Source organism: Pimephales promelas, chromosome 4 (assembly GCF_988280905.1).
Source record: "Pimephales promelas chromosome 4, fPimPro1.hap1.1, whole genome shotgun sequence".
NCBI lineage: Eukaryota > Metazoa > Chordata > Actinopteri > Cypriniformes > Leuciscidae > Pimephales > Pimephales promelas.
In genome coordinates, this window is record NC_142772.1 from 39,561,714 (window position 1) to 39,579,855 (window position 18,142).

The following is an 18,142-nucleotide window of genomic DNA, read 5'->3' on the forward strand; positions in this document are numbered from 1 at the left end:
CCTGTCAGCCTGATGTTCTTTTAACCGCACACATAAACTCCCCCTGACAGCAGCACCCAGCAAACTTGCCTAAGCTTCATCGTAGGGGGTCTGTTACGCTCCGGGACTGAGCTGCCCTTTTAACCTGATCCCACGCCAGCTCCCCGTTCTTACATTTTGCCCTAAGTAATCACAGGAGAAACATCTAAACTATCCCTGAAATCTATGAAAGACAAGAATCAACCTTGACTGTAAGATGTATCAGGGTCAGATCCATAACGCTTTAAATCATTGCTTTTATGCACCTCTAACACAACATCAAGAGATCAATTCATAAACGACTTCATTATTTGAATGACTGGAGTAAGTACTTATATTGACTCCGAATAAATCTTAGAAAACTGGCACGCCACCCTAAACGTTCTGGTTTGTTTTGGCTATGGGAGATGTAGTTTGCATTGTAAAAAGCCCTGTACAGTACCAAAATAACTTCCTATTACATTGGCCTAATGCAGTTAGCTGCCTTTTAGCAGATACTTTTTATCCAAAGCAGCTTCAATCGTGCAATCCATCTGAAAGCAGCTTTCAGGTATTGTTTCATCTTGAACACGACCCAATAAGAACTCAAATGATGCTTGGTTTATAAGTCATGTTTACAGCTATAGGCCAAGACCTACATGGCCAATGAATAAACTCAATTGTTTGAAAAATCTTGCATGTATAGGTTGCTGATATAATATATAAAAAGGAGTGGTCTTATTTTAAGGAGGGGCAACAGTAATGAAATATAAGGCTTTAAATAGCAACGCAAGGATGATGTCATTTTTGGATTTCGTTACAGAACTGCAGACAAATGGGGTCTTTTTTTCCCAATGACAAGTTCAAGTTACAGTTAAATATCCTCTCAGGTGGGAGAAGATATCTAAGTGTCAAAGATTACAGGAAATGGTTTCAAACTAGTTCCTGTAAGAATTATTCTAGAACTAAAAGCTGTAGTTAATTGTGAGTTTGCTTCCATATTAGGGGGTAATGGTGTCTTAAAATTTAAATTATAGAAATATAAAAATGACTGGGTGATTGTATTTCATCCCTCTTATTACACAGCTACTCAACATTTTGAAACTTCCTCTATTTAAAAAAAAATAGTCTGTAAAAAATGTACAAAACAATCGGATTAGAGTATTACAGTAATATTACAGTAAGTGGATCAGAATCTTTCATCAAAGTTGTACATTAATTTTGAACAATACCTGTTCTTGTCTTAAGACAACTTTTCTGATCCACTTCAAATTATACTATTAATATACTGAAGTCATTTGAGGTCATTTTCACTACAAACTGAGACGCAAAATTAAAAACCTATACAGATATGACATGATTATTTCTCTTGCAAGTGTCAATTTTTAAATCAAGTGATTCCACCATATTTTCAGGATGGAGGCGAGTCAATGAGAATGCAGAACCACTTGACCCACTACATTTAAGGTATTTTCTGCTGTTACAATTTATGAAGCTGCAATTAGTTTCATACTATTAATATATGCCAATCAGAATGAATCAAAATAAAACTGCATGCAGTCGCACCTGTCTTATGAATATGTGGACTTCCGTTATCTTTTTCACTTGGGCATGATCCAGTGTAACTTTATTTGCTGCACTCTCTGGCCACTGGCCTACACGATTACTGCAGTCTCTATATTTAGTTAGGAATTTTTTTTTTTCGATTAGCCCGTGCTAAAAGCTGTGGATTTGATTTCAAACTCTTTTTATTAGGTTTACCTAACGAGAACAGTTAGACCACCGAGCAGATACACTCTCCTGGATCTCCTGTAAATAATATTACATCGGCCTGCAGGAAGCCAGAGAAACTCAAAATGTTATTCACACTGCTCTGCTGTCAAAATAACATGGGTCTGAAGCATCACAATCCATTCTTCATCCAATACAGTGTCCTAATGCAAGGTATAAAAGATAGGCGAAGACAATGAACAACTTGAGTAAACAAAAACAATCTGCAATCCCTAGTTTCAACACTGAAAAAACACCCTGAAATTAGAATATCATATATTTTAATTTTAATATTTGAAATGTATTTATTTATGAATGCATGTTAATTATCACAAAATTCAAGATATGGGGGTTAGAAAAAGTACATATCATATCACACGAAGAGTGAAATCTCAGTTTTTCTCTTCCAAAAATCAGCATGATTAAAATGTGATATTAAGTTACTACAAAAGTTCAATAAACAATAATTTAATTACAACTACAAAATGTGGCAGAACAATGTAATATATGAATGAATAATAGCCTATAAAAGAACCTTTGTGCCAAAAGGGTTCTTTCTTGTCATTATAGAACCTTTTTAGCATAAAAGGTTCTTTGGAGTTGAGTAAAGAACCCTATGCTTCATAAATAGAACCCCAATGAACCCTTTTTTCTAAGAGTGTGTGTGCAGACTGGTGGAGGTGGTGTAATGGTGTTGGGGATGTTTTCTTGGCACACTTTAAACCCCTTAGTGCCAATCGTTAATGCCACATCCTACCTGAGCATTGTTTCTGACCATGTCCATGTACCCATCCTCTGATGGCTACTTCCAGCAGGATAATGCACCATGTCACAAAGCTCGAATCATTTCAAATCATGACAGAGGTTCAGAAAAAATAATACAGAAAGAAGGTTTTTTCATCAGTAATACATTCAAAGTGCTGCTTATCACTAAAGTTTAAAACTTTGACATTTTTGCCCAAGAAAGTTTTAATATATAGGCCTAGGCTATTTACAGTGCATGCTAGCTGGTTTCTGGCTAATGTTGTAACATTAACTGGTTTTAAATAGTAATTATCTATCTGGTTGAGCACATATATGATCATCTTTATAATCTGTATGAACCAGTACCTGGTTTGTTACTTGTCAATAAAAATTGTATCATTTATTAATTCCAGCAGGGGTCATTAAGTAGCCTCATTAATTCATTAATTTATAAAACACAGGGAACAATAATTCTGAAACAATAATATTTCCATTAAAAGTACAAACTGACCATACTTTTATTTCCACTTCTTCATAATATTGTCATTATCACGTTGACAAATAGAGCAATATTTCTCGAGGACTCATGCGCGCTCTTGGAAAAGTCCACTTGAATGATAGCAGTGCAGTGCGCGCGGGATGTCATGTCAGGGGTGAGTGATGGTGTCGCGCGCAGCTCCCGCGTGTGTAATCTCATTCGATCACAGCTCTCGCGCTCAGGTGGGGGACTCTTGGATAATCCTGAAGCTCTTACTCCCACCAGCAGGGAAATCAACCACAGCAGCATGCTGCGGTCCCCCGAACACACTCTTTTGACCGCACGTCGAGCATAATATTAAATAAATAAAACTCTTCTTACTACTTTTTACATTTGGAAAAACTCGCAAAAGCCATTTCTTACCTAGTCTATTAGTACTTCTGCAGTTTGCCAAGTCACCGGACCATCGAAGATGCCGCACCAAGAGCAAGTGATCGCTCACGGGAACCTCTGCGCCCCGGGTCCTCCAAACAACGCCGGGTACAACAGCAACCCGGTGCCCGTTATCATTCAGACAGAATCCCGCGATAAATGGAGCAAAAAAATGGATTTTCTTTTATCGGTAATTGGGTTTGCGGTAGACCTCGGAAATGTTTGGAGATTTCCATACATCTGTTATCAAAACGGCGGAGGTAAGGTTTCTACTTTTGTGAAAAGTTTGTATTTATAGGCTACTTTAATAAAAATTCAGTTACATTATGCGTAGGCTACTAATCAGTCACAAAAAAACATGAAAAACATGAAATATTTTATGACAAGTAAAATATTGATCAAGTGCAGGTGTCAGTCTTATTGGGCGGGCGACCTGTCCACGGTGCTGAAATAGATTTTTTTTGTGTGTTCACTTTAAGTAGGCCTATTTTACAAAACCTCTTAGCTTCCAAATAAGCAACATAAACTGTTTACTGAACATTTCTTACAATAAACATATTTCTAAAATGTAGGTGTCTTCTAAATTTAACAACCTCTCATCTAGGCTACTTTGAAAAAAAGGACCTTATTAAAATCGAGTATAAATTTGTTAAAATTTGTCCATCCATCATCACATTTATTTTACAGTGTATAATTTCAAATAACTATTTATCAAAGGGGAAAACAACCCCAATATTTTTTTCACAAGCTATCTGAAAGCAAGAATAAGACATACGATTTGATATAGCCTTTATTTGTAATAAAATTGATGCAACAAATTTAAAGTAGAAAGTTACTAAAATCTGGGGGAAAATGTTGGTTTTGGTTTCCTAACCCTGTTTCTACCAATTATGCATTCATACAGTGCATTCCATATGATACAGGCTGACCATATACAATAAAGATGTTCTTTTTTTTGTTTCTATTCTCATTACATGAAGCAGTGCTTATTACAATTCTGTTTATTTCAACTTCTACCTCAGTACACCTGTGAAGCAGATACTGCCAGCTGCAGTCATCAATCATGCAAAAGTTATTCATGATTTCAAGTGTCAGACAACAAATGTCCTGGTATAAACATATATCTCCTCTACATACAGAACAACATTTAGTTAAAGGAATATTTAAGTGCACTTGTTTTTAATACGGTTATTCAAAGTCTGCAAAGTCCCCCTTATTGATCTCACTCATTGTTGTTGGAGGGGAAAAAGACCTGTTCTAATTCTGTTCTTCAGGTGCATTTCTTATTCCTTATGTCCTGATGGCTATATTCGGTGGGGTGCCACTTTTCTACATGGAGTTAGCTCTGGGACAGTTCCACAGAACAGGTGCCATATCCATATGGAAACATATTTGCCCTATTTTTAAAGGTAAGATAAATACAATCTAATTCTGTCTCATGATTTTGCAATTTTTTGCATTAAATCTTCAAAGTCTGGGTGGATATGAAATTAAATGGTGAACGGAAAAAGGCAAAAGAACGAGTATTAGATTGAGAGATTTCATTAACAAAACCCTTTCATTTCCCCTTCCCTGTCAGGTATTGGTTTCGCCATCTGCATCATTGCACTGTATGTGTCCTTCTACTATAACACCATCATCGCCTGGGCTCTGTTCTACTTCTACTCCTCCTTCAGCAGCACTCTGCCCTGGACCAGCTGTGATAATGAATGGAACACAGAAAACTGCACTAACTACTTTGGAAAAGACAATGTGACCTGGACCAACTATTCACGCTCACCTGCCGAGGAGTTTTACACGTAAGTGCACGTAAGTGTCTGCACTGAAAGGGAGCAAAAATGACAGAGAAAGAAAGACAGAAGCAGGAGAGGGACAGAAAATAAGGGATAGATGTAGCAAAAAGAAATCACAAAGGGTGGGGAAACAGCATTATAGATGAATATGTTGCAAATGTGGACTACCTTACATACAAATCATAGTGGAAAAGGTGGAACAGCATATATATATATATATATATATATATATATATATTAGGGCTGTGCAAAAGTTAATTACGATTAATCGCATCCAAAATAAAAGTCTGTGTTTACATAATATATTTGTGTGTGCTGTATATAATTATTTTGTATATATAAATACACACACATGCATGTATATGTTTAAGAAAATGTGTTATTCATATATAAAATATTTATATTTATATAATATAGATTATGTATTTATATATATATACAGAATTTAAGCGCAAATAATTCTTAAATATATACATGCATGCATAGGTATTTATATATACAAAATAATTATATACAGCACACACAAATATATTATGTAAAACAGACTTTTATTTTGGATGCGATTAATCGCAATTAACTTTTGCACAGCCCTAATATATATATATATATATGAAGAGTTCAGATGCAAAAGCCTCTAAATGCCATTTGAAATTTTCTTCTTTAATGATGATTTTTATCAAGCTTGTATATTTAAGTTCAGTAATTTCACTTAAATAACAATTAATATGTAATTATCATTGCCATTTAAGTGAAATTACTGAACTTAAATATACAAGCTTGATAAAAATGATCATTCTAGAAGAAAATTTCAAATGGCACTTAGAGGCTTTTGCATCTGAACTCTTCATATATATATACACACACACACACACACACACAGAGAGCTGAGTAGATTACTTAAAAATACAAGTCCATTACTGAATGACATGATGAAAATTGAAGTTAGTAATGTAATTTACTAAATTACACATTTTATATCGGACTTTGATTACTTTTAGATTACTTTCAGCCAATAATTAAGTTTATCAATTGTCAATAAACTTGTCTATTACATAGATTTTGATAGGATAATCTTGTAATAGTGATATACAAATACGACATTGTCATCAACAAAAGTGTAAACATTACATTACGTGATGGTTTCCCAAAGGGTTTGTGAAAGACCTGCAGGGGGGGGTGTTGTAAATTGATGAAAAGGTCATCATTAATTAAACCATAAAAACGTAAACATTAAAAATAAAAAAATTGAAATAAAACACAAAAAGATTAAATATTTTATTTGTTACGCTGTGTGGACTCAATGAATATACATAAGCAACAGCCTCCAAAAATAAGAATGAGTGAGAATCAATAAATTATGAATGATTTACTGCCATTTTGTGAATATTAAGTAATCATGTAATTACAAGTATATGATTTTTTTGGAATCTGATCACGTAATCCATTTTTTATATATATTTATATTTTTTTTTATTAGAATGCAAGTTACAAACATACAAGAATCACAGTTCGTAAACAAATATTATTCAGCAAAAAATAAATAAACATCTGAATAAAATTAATTGAAAAAATAAATAAATAAAAATAATAATACATAGCTTAAATAGACAGACTTGCAAACTTCATTATCTATAAAAAGAGAAATATGTTCCTAATTTTCACTTGAACATTTTAGAGCATAATTCAGTTGCTGACATAGCTTTCTTATTTTTAACCCATTTAAGAGACTCAAAATATATATCAGTTTCAATTTGAAAAAAATTAAAACATGGCTTTGATTTAGAGAATTTAGCTTTGTGAATATGGAAGTTACATTAAAACAAAAAGGTTTACAATATTACACAAATTTCTATCTCTACAATCAAAATATGTAATAACCTGTTTCCCTTCAATTGTTATTGTTTTATTTGTTTTGAATGACAAGTAACTTTCAACATTTTTCCAAAATGTCACATAATCCAGATTACACATATCAGTTACTACCCAGCACTGTCACCAGAGTGAATCTCATACGAGTTTTGTAACACTTTTCCTCATTTGGTTTAACATGTCCAGAGAACTGCTTTCATATTGTGCCAACATTTCAGAACCTTTTTTTTTATATACAGTATTTCAGTAAACTTGTGTACACTGAAGTATTATATGCATCTGCTTTGTGGTCCAGGTCACTGAGAGCATAATAATGAATATTTTCAGACTGCACCTTTGTAAATCCATCTTAAAACAGGAGGAATGTCCTGGCAGTTCATGAATCATCTGGGATTGGGAATGTGGGATACATTCGCTGGCAGCTCATGCTCTGCCTCTTCCTCATCTTCACCATTGTCTACTTCAGCCTGTGGAAAGGAGTCAAGACTTCAGGAAAGGTCCTTCCGGAGTCCTTAAAAACCAAATGAAACGTGTTTTATTGCACATTCCACATCCTCTCATCCATGTCTCTCTCAGGTTGTATGGGTGACTGCCACCCTCCCGTATGTAGTGCTGTTGATTCTGATGATCCGTGGTGCCACTTTGCCCGGAGCGTGGAAAGGAGTGGTGTTCTACCTCAATCCCAAATGGGAGAAGCTGCAAGAGACCAGCGTGAGTGCTTTTCTCATTCTCGTTTCCCTTTGTGTCTAACACTGATTTATTGTTACATTAGTTTGTGTTGTTTCTAAACATCCTTCACTTATATGTCCCCCTTTAAATCTGCTGCTAATCTTTTGAAGGCAAAATGCATGTTTTTCATGCAAGGACCTGGGGCATTTAGTCATGAAATCCATGAATCACTAGTGAGCTGACTTCATAAGGGCCATATTCCTTCATAAATTTCAGGATAAGTCAATAAACACAATAAATGAATATTTTATAGATATATAGAGTGTCAATGGAGGCAATATGTAAACTGCATCTCCATATTTCTAGCCCTGTGATCTGTTTGCTGTTTAAGTCCAGTACTCTTTGCAAGGTGATGCAGCGCTGCAGAGAACCGTGATGAGAAGCAAAAATAAAGCACTAGGGGCTAATGAGATGCGTAATTGGTTTCGAATTTTTTTTCCATCATGAAAGGCTCTCATACTCATTGAGACACGTTCATGCACACACACACACATTGCTCTTCACTCAAATCTTCAGATGTGAGCAAGCACCGCCTATTCCCCATATACTGTTATGTCAATGTCCTAAATTGCATCCTAAATTGAATTTTCTAAATTATTAGTATAAGATGATTCTAATTTTTACTCACATACTGTGATCAATTTATTCAGCCATTTTCTTGTTTTTGTTTCGCCACACCTCATTTGCAGTATCTAATGTTTTGTAGGTATGGGTAGATGCAGCTGCGCAGATCTTCTTCTCTCTTGGTCCTGGTTTTGGCGTGCTGCTCGCCCTGTCCAGCTACAATCCCTTCAACAACAACTGCTACAGGTACAGGCACAACCTTCATTTTCATTACGTTGATCTTCTGGAATTTTCAACCTCTTCTATTCGTCAGCATTTGCAGTGAGTTCTTAAAGGAGAACTCCGGTCAATTTTAACATTGAGCTCATTTTTTTTGTACATTTGGAGTGCTGTCAGTACAGACAAAAAACGGTGTTGCTTTTTCGCACCCTGTTGACTTCAATGGGGCATGTTCTTAACCTGCTTTTATCCTCTTAACATCCTTGATTGGTCATTACGAGTGCACAGCCATGTGAGTGGTGTTATTAAGAGTGACCACGGTCAATCTGACTGCAGCAGATGTGAAAGATATGAATACAAATGATGTTAATTCAGCCAGCTCACATACCTCTATTTGCTTCCTGTTTTCGATCGAAGCCCACAGTAGTCGATTGTCGATCTCACACGCGCGATCATTGGTGAATATCATCTCAAACCTCCTCCGTGTGTTCAACATCTGATTTGGATGAACTATCCATTTGAGCTGATATTCTCAGAACAGCACACAGTGGTAGGTTTGACATGATATTCACCAATGATCGCGCGCGTCAACTCGTCAATCGACTACTGTGGACTTCGACCGAAAGCAAATAGAGTTATGTGAGCTGGCTGAATTAACATCATTTTTATTCATATCTTTCACATCTACTGCAGTCAGATTGACCTTGGTCACTCTTAATAACACCACTCACATGGCTGTGCACTCGTAATGACTAATCAAGGATGTTAAGAGGCTAAAAGCAGGTTTAGAACATGCCCCATTGAAGTCAACAGGGTGCGAATTTTAAATAGACGATAATACGGTGTAGGCAACACCGATTTTTGTCGTTTTTGTCTGTACTGACAACACTTCAAATGTACAAAAAAATTAGCTCAGCGTTAAAATTGACCGAAGTTCTCCTTTAATGTTTGTTTTCAAGATATTAAGAATAATATCTACTCTTTGTTCGAGTTAATACATGAATTGTAAATGAATTCTATGTAATTCTTAAAACACTACCGTTCAAAAGTTTGGGGTTGGTACGATTTTTTAAAATGTTTTTGAAAGAATGATGCTAATGCTCATTTGATCAAAAATACTGTTTACAAAAGTGATTATTACATTTAAAATGAACTTTTGTTTCTATTTTAATATATGTATATTAAAATGTAATTTATCTCTGTGATGGCAAAACTAAATTTTTAGCATCATTACTCTAGCATTAAGTGTCACATGATCCTTCAGAAATCATTATAAAATGCTGATTTGGTGCATTTATTCTTATTACTATCAACGTTGAAAACAGTTGTGCAGCTTAATATTTTTTTCAAAGTTATTTGATGAATGGAAATTTCAAAAGAACAGCATTCATTTCAAATAGAAATCTTGTGTAACATTATAAATCTTTACTCTCACTTTTGATCAGTTTAATGCACCTGAATAAAAATATTCATTTCATTAAAAACATTGGTACTGTAGTAATAACTATAAATTATGCATAATTTCATGCAACTAACCCTAAACCAATCCCCAATCCTAACCCTAACCTTATGGTGAGTACACAGACACCTGAAAATAAAGTCTAACAAAATCTTACTGACCCCAAACATTAGGTTCAGTGATACACTGTTGTGTATTAGTAACAAAACAGCCCTGCCAATTCTGGCCAATGTGATTCCCGCTCATTCTTAATTCTGATTCTATCTATAGCTTAACCATTCATTAGCATTTGGCTCTGTGTTCACTAACTGAGGAGAAATACCATCAAAATGAACTGGGCTCTGATGAATCACATGATGAACTGAAACAAATGCCTTGCCTCATGGGTAAATGATATAAAAACAAGATTAGAACTGAGAATTAAGGCCAGTCTGAAGAGATGAACGGGCAGCATAGGTGAGTCAGGGGAAATTGAATTGTGCACTACTGTCCGTCTGTAAGGAGGCACGCGGGCAATCTAAAGGGATCAAGTCATATAAGGACAAGAATACCACATAGACTTGGGCCAATAAGCAACCACCCAGAGCTACTGCATAGCAACTCCACAGAAACCACCCATGACGAGTTTTGCACAGTCAAGCAAGAAAATGTAAAAATCTCGATTGTAAGTTATTTTTTGTATGCATTTTGTACAGAGATGCCATTGTAACCAGTCTGGTGAACTGCCTGACAAGTTTGGTGTCAGGGTTTGTTATTTTCACTGTCCTGGGATATATGGCTGAACAGAGAAATGTAAACGTTGAGGACGTAGCCAGGGACAAAGGTGAGCTTCCCCTTTTGCATAATACTGTAGTTTTACCGTGAGTGGCTTTCAGCCCTACAAATAGAGCACCTCTACTTTTACTTCAATTAAGTCTATATTTTGACTTTCTCCACCTCCTCTAGGACCGAGTCTCCTCTTCATTACATATCCAGAAGCCATTGCAAACATGGTTGGGTCGACTTTCTTTGCCATCATCTTCTTTGTGATGATGATTACTCTTGGGTTAGACAGCACTGTATGTATATACACCTATAACTGTAAATGTGCTCAAAATATGCATGTGCACTCAGCAGAAGTATATAGTTGATAAATTAGATAAATATAGATATAAAAAAAGAAAGACAGACAGAAATACCAGTGCTTCCGAGGTCGCAACAGTGTTAAAGTTAAGTAAAACGCTCGGTTTAATTTGCAATTACTATATTAGCCGCATCCCTAATCAGAGGCTGCATCCTTCGAAGGCTGTCCCAATTCGAAGAGTCCTTCAAAGGCAGCCAATTACACTTTTAAATATACAGTAAGTAGTGCTTTTCAACTTACTCAAATATCGAATGATACAAATGTAAAAATAAATAAAAAGCTGTTCAAATGTTGACTTTTATCTTACTAATATACGATTATATAGGCTATATAGTTTATACTGTTTATTATTTACAGAAATGGACCATGGTGTACATATTTCGACAGTTTGTGAACCCTGTTTTGTTTAATATAACTTTCAAAAGCTAGACCGTCCAATTTCACAACACCTGGTCCGACCTTCGAAGGCTGCAGCCTCTGAATTGGGACACAGTTAGTGAAATCATTGCTGATGATGTTGCTGAGCCAGTGTGAGAATTTGTGTAGTTTTTATAAAACAATAGTAAATGGCACATCAAAGTCTGAAATGATTTACAAAACTGTTTGAATGGTGTATGTACAACAATTCCAGCTTAACTGAACATTGTGAAGAAGTAGTATAAAAGACAAATACATTTACATGAATGTAAATATTTGGTTTAGTATTCTTGTTTTTTTTCTCTTCTGTCTATATGTGTATTCTACCTCAGTTCGGTGGGCTAGAGGCCATAATCACAGCTGTAATGGATGAGTACCCAGATGTCCTGGCCAATCGGAGAGAGCTGTTTGTTCTTGGACTGGTGGTTGTTTGCTTTCTGGGCTCTCTCAGCACCCTTACTAAAGTGAGTTTCAATGAACCTCTGGATTTAATTTTGCCTATGTTCAGTGAAGTTTACCAATACAATAAGAATTTATTTGAGTGTCTTAACACAAAAAAATAATAATAATAATAATAGAGTATAGAATATAGAATTTGATTACATATCTTGCAGGACAGTTATATACAGTAATAAACATTGTGATTTATAATTTGGGTGTGCCGAGTTTGAATCAGCATTTTATTTCTTCATTTATTATGTAAATGTTTTTTTCTTGCAAGGGTGGTGCGTATGTGGTAAAGTTACTGGAAGAATTTGGAGTTGGTTCTTCAATTATAGCTGTAGTTTTTCTGGAGGCCACGGCAGTATCCTGGTTTTATGGTAAGATTTGTTATTTTAAAACTCTCTTTCAAATAAATGCTGTTCTTTTGAACTTTCTATTCATCAGAGAAAAGTATTTTGGTTTCCTCAAAAATATTAAATTAAGCTGCTTTTATGTTTTAAAATAATTAACATAGAAAACACTATTTTAAAACTGTAATATGTTTTACAATATCTATACAGTATATACCTAGCTAACAAAAAAGATGTTCTGAGAAATTTTTTCTAACATTCCCAAGTTATAAAAGTTCTCCAAACGTCCAGTTTTTTAAATGTTATTAAAAAAATCTTGGTTATGCGAATGTTAAGGCAACATTATGGGAACATTCTGTAAAAATATTCTCTGAAAAAAGTAGTAACATTAAAAAAAATGTAAGATGAACATCATACCAAAATGTTTCTGAGAAACCTTCTAGGTATGACACATAGATAATCTTTTTGTGCTAAAGTTTTAAAAACATTATTAAAGACCAGATAACTCTGAACAAACGTTCTATTAACATTACTGGAATTACGTTTGTTGTTAGGAAGAATTTTAGGAAAGTTCTAAGAATGTTTCATGTTGAGTATATAAACATCATGTCTAATTGTGCATGAACAAAAATTTCAATATATAAAATTGACAAACTCATTTATTTAATCTTCTCCAGGTATTAACAGATTCAGCAATGATATCAAGTCAATGTTGGGATACAGTCCAGGATTATTCTGGAAAGTCTGTTGGGTTGCCATCAGCCCAGCATTTCTTGCTGTAAGTTTAAAAAAAGATGTTCTGATTTATCATTCAGTGCAGTACTCGCAAAGTGTCACCGCTGTTTAGAGAAGTGCGACGACCGGTGAAATGGTAAAGTCATCTTTCATGCGCTCAAAACTATTAGAGCACCCACAACCTCCTTTCCACCCTTATTACCTTTATAATCTCATTCTCTCACCTGTCCACACAGTTACAATTCCCAGTCTGCAAATGTCAAACTGCATGCACTCTTATAGTATTCTTTAGAAACTTCTGCATGCATTATATCTAATCCCAACAGGCCTGAGCTGGCACACATGGCTGACATTTCCACAATCATAGTTTTCCTGTTATGCTTTTTTCATTCTGTAAAAAAAACATGATAAACGGCTGCCTGTCTCATCTTCTGAGACGTTATTTGAAATGCTGGCGAGAAGACATTTGTCTCGGTTCCTTCAAAACACAAAGGCCACCACTCTACAATTTTCTAGTCTCCATAGGAATGTGTACGGCTTACAGGATAATATGGACATTTTGAAAATAAAATAATCAGATTAGAGCCTCAATCGATGGAGGTTCTCAAAGATATCAATCCACCTGAACTCACAAGGGGACTACAGTACAGAGTATCCTAATCTGAATTCATTGTAAGACTCTTAAAATAATATGACATATTTCGAAGAAACGCTTTAAAATACATAGAAGCAGCGATAGTCTTTTCTTCTCTATTGTGACCTATACAGTCAAACCAAAATGTATTTAGACACCTTCAACATTTCTCACATCATCACAGTTTTAGAATATGGTAATAAAATATGACAAGAACTTTGAGTTATTAAATCAGTTGGAATTTCACTGGTTTTGGCCATCCTTCTGTTAGACTGTCTCACAAATGAATTATGTTGAATAGCTGTTAGCTGTTAAATTAAAGTACAAAATTAGATAAAAACTATTTAGGTCAACCGTCCAATTACCAAGCAATTCTATAGTTCACTTTTCAAAATACTTTTGCTGATAATTTACTCACCCCCATGTCATCCAAGATATCCATGATTTTCTTTCTTCAGTCGATAAGAAATTAAGGTTTTTGATGAAAACATTCCAGGATTTTTCTCCATAAAATGGACTTCAATGGGAACCAAACGGTTCAAGTCCAAAATACACTTTTAGTGGAAACTGCAAACTGTTCAAAGGGCTTTAAACAATTCCAGGCGATGAATAAGGGTCTTATTAAGCGAAACGATCGCTCATGAAAAAATAAATAACAAAGTTTAAGTTTTATAAGCTCAAATGCTTGCCGTCCTCTGTACTGCGATGCACGTTCGTGACTCTCCTGTTCGAACTCGTTCATCAAAATGAACAAATCTTTTTCCGAGTCAATTCGTACGTTTCGTTCGTTGAATGAACCAAATAACTCGGAAAAAGATTTGTTCATTTTGATGAAAAAACCTTAAATCAAAAACCTTAATTTCTTTTTGACTGAAGAAAGAAAGACATGGACATCATGGATGACATGGGGGTGAGTAAATTATCAGCAAAAGTTTTTTTCAAAAGTGAGCTACTCCTTTAATCTTGTTCAGTCAGTGGTGTAAAGAGTTCATATTAGAAATGAAAGAAAAAACACTTATGCAAAACTTGGTCAGGTCAAAGTGTCTGAATCATTTTTGGTCTTAAAGTTTTATACATTTTACTGGTAGCTCTCTATATGAAGAATTTTTTGGTATAATATAACACATTTCACTTTTTGCTATCCTCACTTACATAAATGAACTACAGTGTCCTGCACACACTAGTAAAAAAAATATCTGGTGTCTGAATAAGTTTTGGTTTGACTGTATATCCGAGTGAAACAGCTTCACGGACAAGAAAAAATGCAGGGCGGGACTTGATTTTCTCCATCAGGAATTGATTGGATCGTTTTCGTTTGGTATTGCTGTGATTCCATGTGAGTGACATGTTGTCCAACCCTCATGCCAGTAAACACATTATCGGAAAAGAGATGTCGCTGCAAGCGGAAGGGGAAATTATTTGAATTAAAGATTATGAGGCCAAAAACATAATGATGTGCATAGATAAATCATTTATAACAAATACTGCAATTTTCCATAAAAATAAGTATTTTGATTTCATGGTGACTTTTCCTGTTCATTTCTTCAGTACATTATCATCAGCTCACTGCTGAACCCTCAACCCCTCACGCTATTTGACTACAAGTTCCCAGACTGGAGCATCACGGTTGGTTTTATCATCGGAGCTTCCTCCTTCATATGGATCCCCATATACATGGTGTACAAGCTCGTGTGGACCCCGGGCTCTCTTAAACAGGTGAGACGTGCATTACAGAAAAACGTTTGAATCTATTTAATTGATAAAATGGGTAAAGGTTGTTCAAATGTTGTTTTTAATCCGATTTCAGCGCCTTGCTGTATGTCTGCGACCGGAGAGAACCCTGCCAGATATCCACCCTGACAGTATGGGGTTGAGTCCGGTACGTTAGACCACTGAGAGAAAAACACAACTCGCATAAAAAGGCCACATATATCGGGTGACGTGTCCACAGCAAACTAAGAATTTATTATAAGTGTAAAGAGCAACTTTTGCAGTTTCAGGGATTTGTCCATTTGAAATTAGCATAAAAATTAGGTAACGCTTCCTTTTACAGTACAGTACTTACAGTGACCTTACCTAGAAAGTACTGGCTAATATAAGGTAAGTACATGGAACAGGGGGTAGGTTCAGGGTTAGTACTAGTTAATTTTAGTTATTAAAATAAGTACATAGTATTTACATGGGTAACTGGACTGTATATTTGCAAGTGATGTGCAATTCGATTAATACGGAAAATGAAAATTAAATAAGTTATAGTCCCTAATTTTAACATGCAGTGCAATTTACAAAGGTTGATGTTTTGTTTTTTAATTTAAGGAATACCTATAAACTGAAGAGTTTGGTGTGTTTTTTTTTACATTGTAAGTCATGCACATATGTTTTCTGAGATACATGCAAGTGAGATGACCTCATTCAGCCAATGAGAAAATGACAGCAGAGAACTTAACACACATTTCGCTCTCATTTTTTCCCCTCCAGAAATAACTGTTGTCAAGATTTAATCATTATGGTGTTTTCTGCCTGAACTCTGCCTAAATATTGTAGCTGCTTTATGTCAAAACTTTGTTAAACCTGTATTGATATTGTGCCACACCAAGAAAAGGAAAAACGACAAAAATATTGGTTTCCTCTGTTCCTCGTTTGGAACTAAGACTACATGACTGTTTGAAATCTTCATTCTCTAACAGAACTTGAGCCCAAAACCTAGCTATGTGTAATGTGTTCATTTTCTCCCACGTTTTTTCCAAATAAAGACCTGAGGATGTTACTGAACTCTGGATGTGACCAAATACTAAATTGCTATGAATGTCTTATTATGGATAGTTGAAAATGTGGTTCATATACTATGTCTGCACTGTAGGTTGTGGCAGAGAGTTTTGCTTATATGTCTGGAAAATTAATAAAGCTGTACTGAATATTCACGTCTATCCATCCATCCATCCAAAAGTATGGATTTGTTTGTGATTCCCACCTTCGTTCTCTTAGTGTGAACAGCCTTGCACTGTTGCGCCTTAATTAACATGTTGATTTGCATTGAGCTGCAGTATCCAGCATCTGCAAACACACAAGCGGTAAGAGAACAGCATTGTGTCAGGCATTTAAATGAGATGTTTTATTAAAGACTAGATCTTCAATCGCCACCAATCGCAGCTCTGGGAAACGCGGCTCGGTTGTGCCAGTTTCAGGTATGGGGTGAGAGAATAGAGAAAAGATAATGCTATTCCACATTCAGCCACTTCTAGCAGAGGCCGCAGAATGGATCAAAGGCAACTGGAGTAGAGGTGGACCTCAGATTCAACTACAGAGGAACCTAACAAAAGGCCTGCAGGCTCTGTGCTCTTCCGTTAATTACCCAAATGAAAGACCAAGAGTTGCACGGAAAAGCCTAGCGAGTGACAAACTGTAGCCTATGTGACCTGCAATCACAGTGTTTCATGAGTTGAGGTGAAATCTAAAGCAGGATTTATCAAACTAAAGTTCATGAGCAGTTGTTGAAGATTTAAATAAAAATTTAAATTACACAGTTACTGGCCAATTTATTAGGTACGCCTGTTCAACTGCTCTTTGACGCAAACTTCGAATCATCCAATCAAATTAATGCAGTTGGCATGATCAAGGCATGTGCTTAAAGGAGTAGTTCACTTTAAAAAAAACTTTTGCTGAGAATTTACTCACCCCCATCCAAAATATCCATGTCATTCTTTCTTCAGTCGAAAAGAAATTAAGGTTTTTGATGAAAACCTTCCAGGATTTTTCTCCATATAATGAACTTCAATGGGAACCAAACGGTTCAAGGTCCAAAAGACAGTTTCAGTGCAAACTGCAAATTGTTCAAAGGGCTTTAAACGATTTCAGATGAAGAATAAGGGTCTTATCAAGCAAAATGATCGCTCATTTAAAAAAAAATTAACAAAGTTTAAGTTTTATAAGCTCAAATGGTCGCCTTGCTCTGTTCTGTGATGGGCGTTCGTGACTCTCCTGTTCAAACTCTTTTATCAAAATGAACAAATCTTTTTTCATGTCATTTTGTTCATTCAACGAACGAAATGAACGAGTTGACTCTGGAAAAGATTTGTTCATTTTGATGAAAGAGCAAGGCGACCATTTGAGCTTATAAAACTTAAACTTGAGCTTTTAAATGAGCGATCGTTATGCTTGATAAGACCCTTATTCATTGTATGGAATCGTTTAAATACCTTTGAACAGTTTGCAGTTCGCACTGAAACTGTCTTTTGGACCTTGAACCGTTTGGTTCCCATTGAAGTCCATTATATGGAGAAAAATCCTGGAATGTTTTCAGCAATGGGTGTGAGTAAATTATCAGCAAAAGTTTTTTTTTTTAAGTGAACTACTCCTTTAAGTTTAAACTGAGCATCAGAATGGGG

The 18,142-nt window shown here is 35.4% G+C and overlaps 1 protein-coding gene across 1 annotated transcript; it reads left to right on the plus strand.

Annotated features, from left to right (window-relative positions):
- The first annotated feature begins 3,242 nt into the window (after positions 1-3,242).
- Positions 3,243-16,674, plus strand: slc6a4b (solute carrier family 6 member 4b). Its single transcript, XM_039658208.2, has 13 exons — positions 3,243-3,681; positions 4,696-4,830; positions 5,001-5,220; positions 7,442-7,580; positions 7,660-7,794; positions 8,519-8,622; positions 10,750-10,877; positions 11,000-11,112; positions 11,927-12,058; positions 12,316-12,415; positions 13,066-13,166; positions 15,306-15,473; positions 15,565-16,674. The coding sequence occupies exons 1-13, from the start codon at positions 3,462-3,464 to the stop codon at positions 15,643-15,645; spliced, it is 1,776 nt and encodes a 591-aa protein (XP_039514142.1). The 5' UTR covers positions 3,243-3,461; the 3' UTR covers positions 15,646-16,674.
- The last annotated feature ends 1,468 nt before the right edge of the window (positions 16,675-18,142 follow it).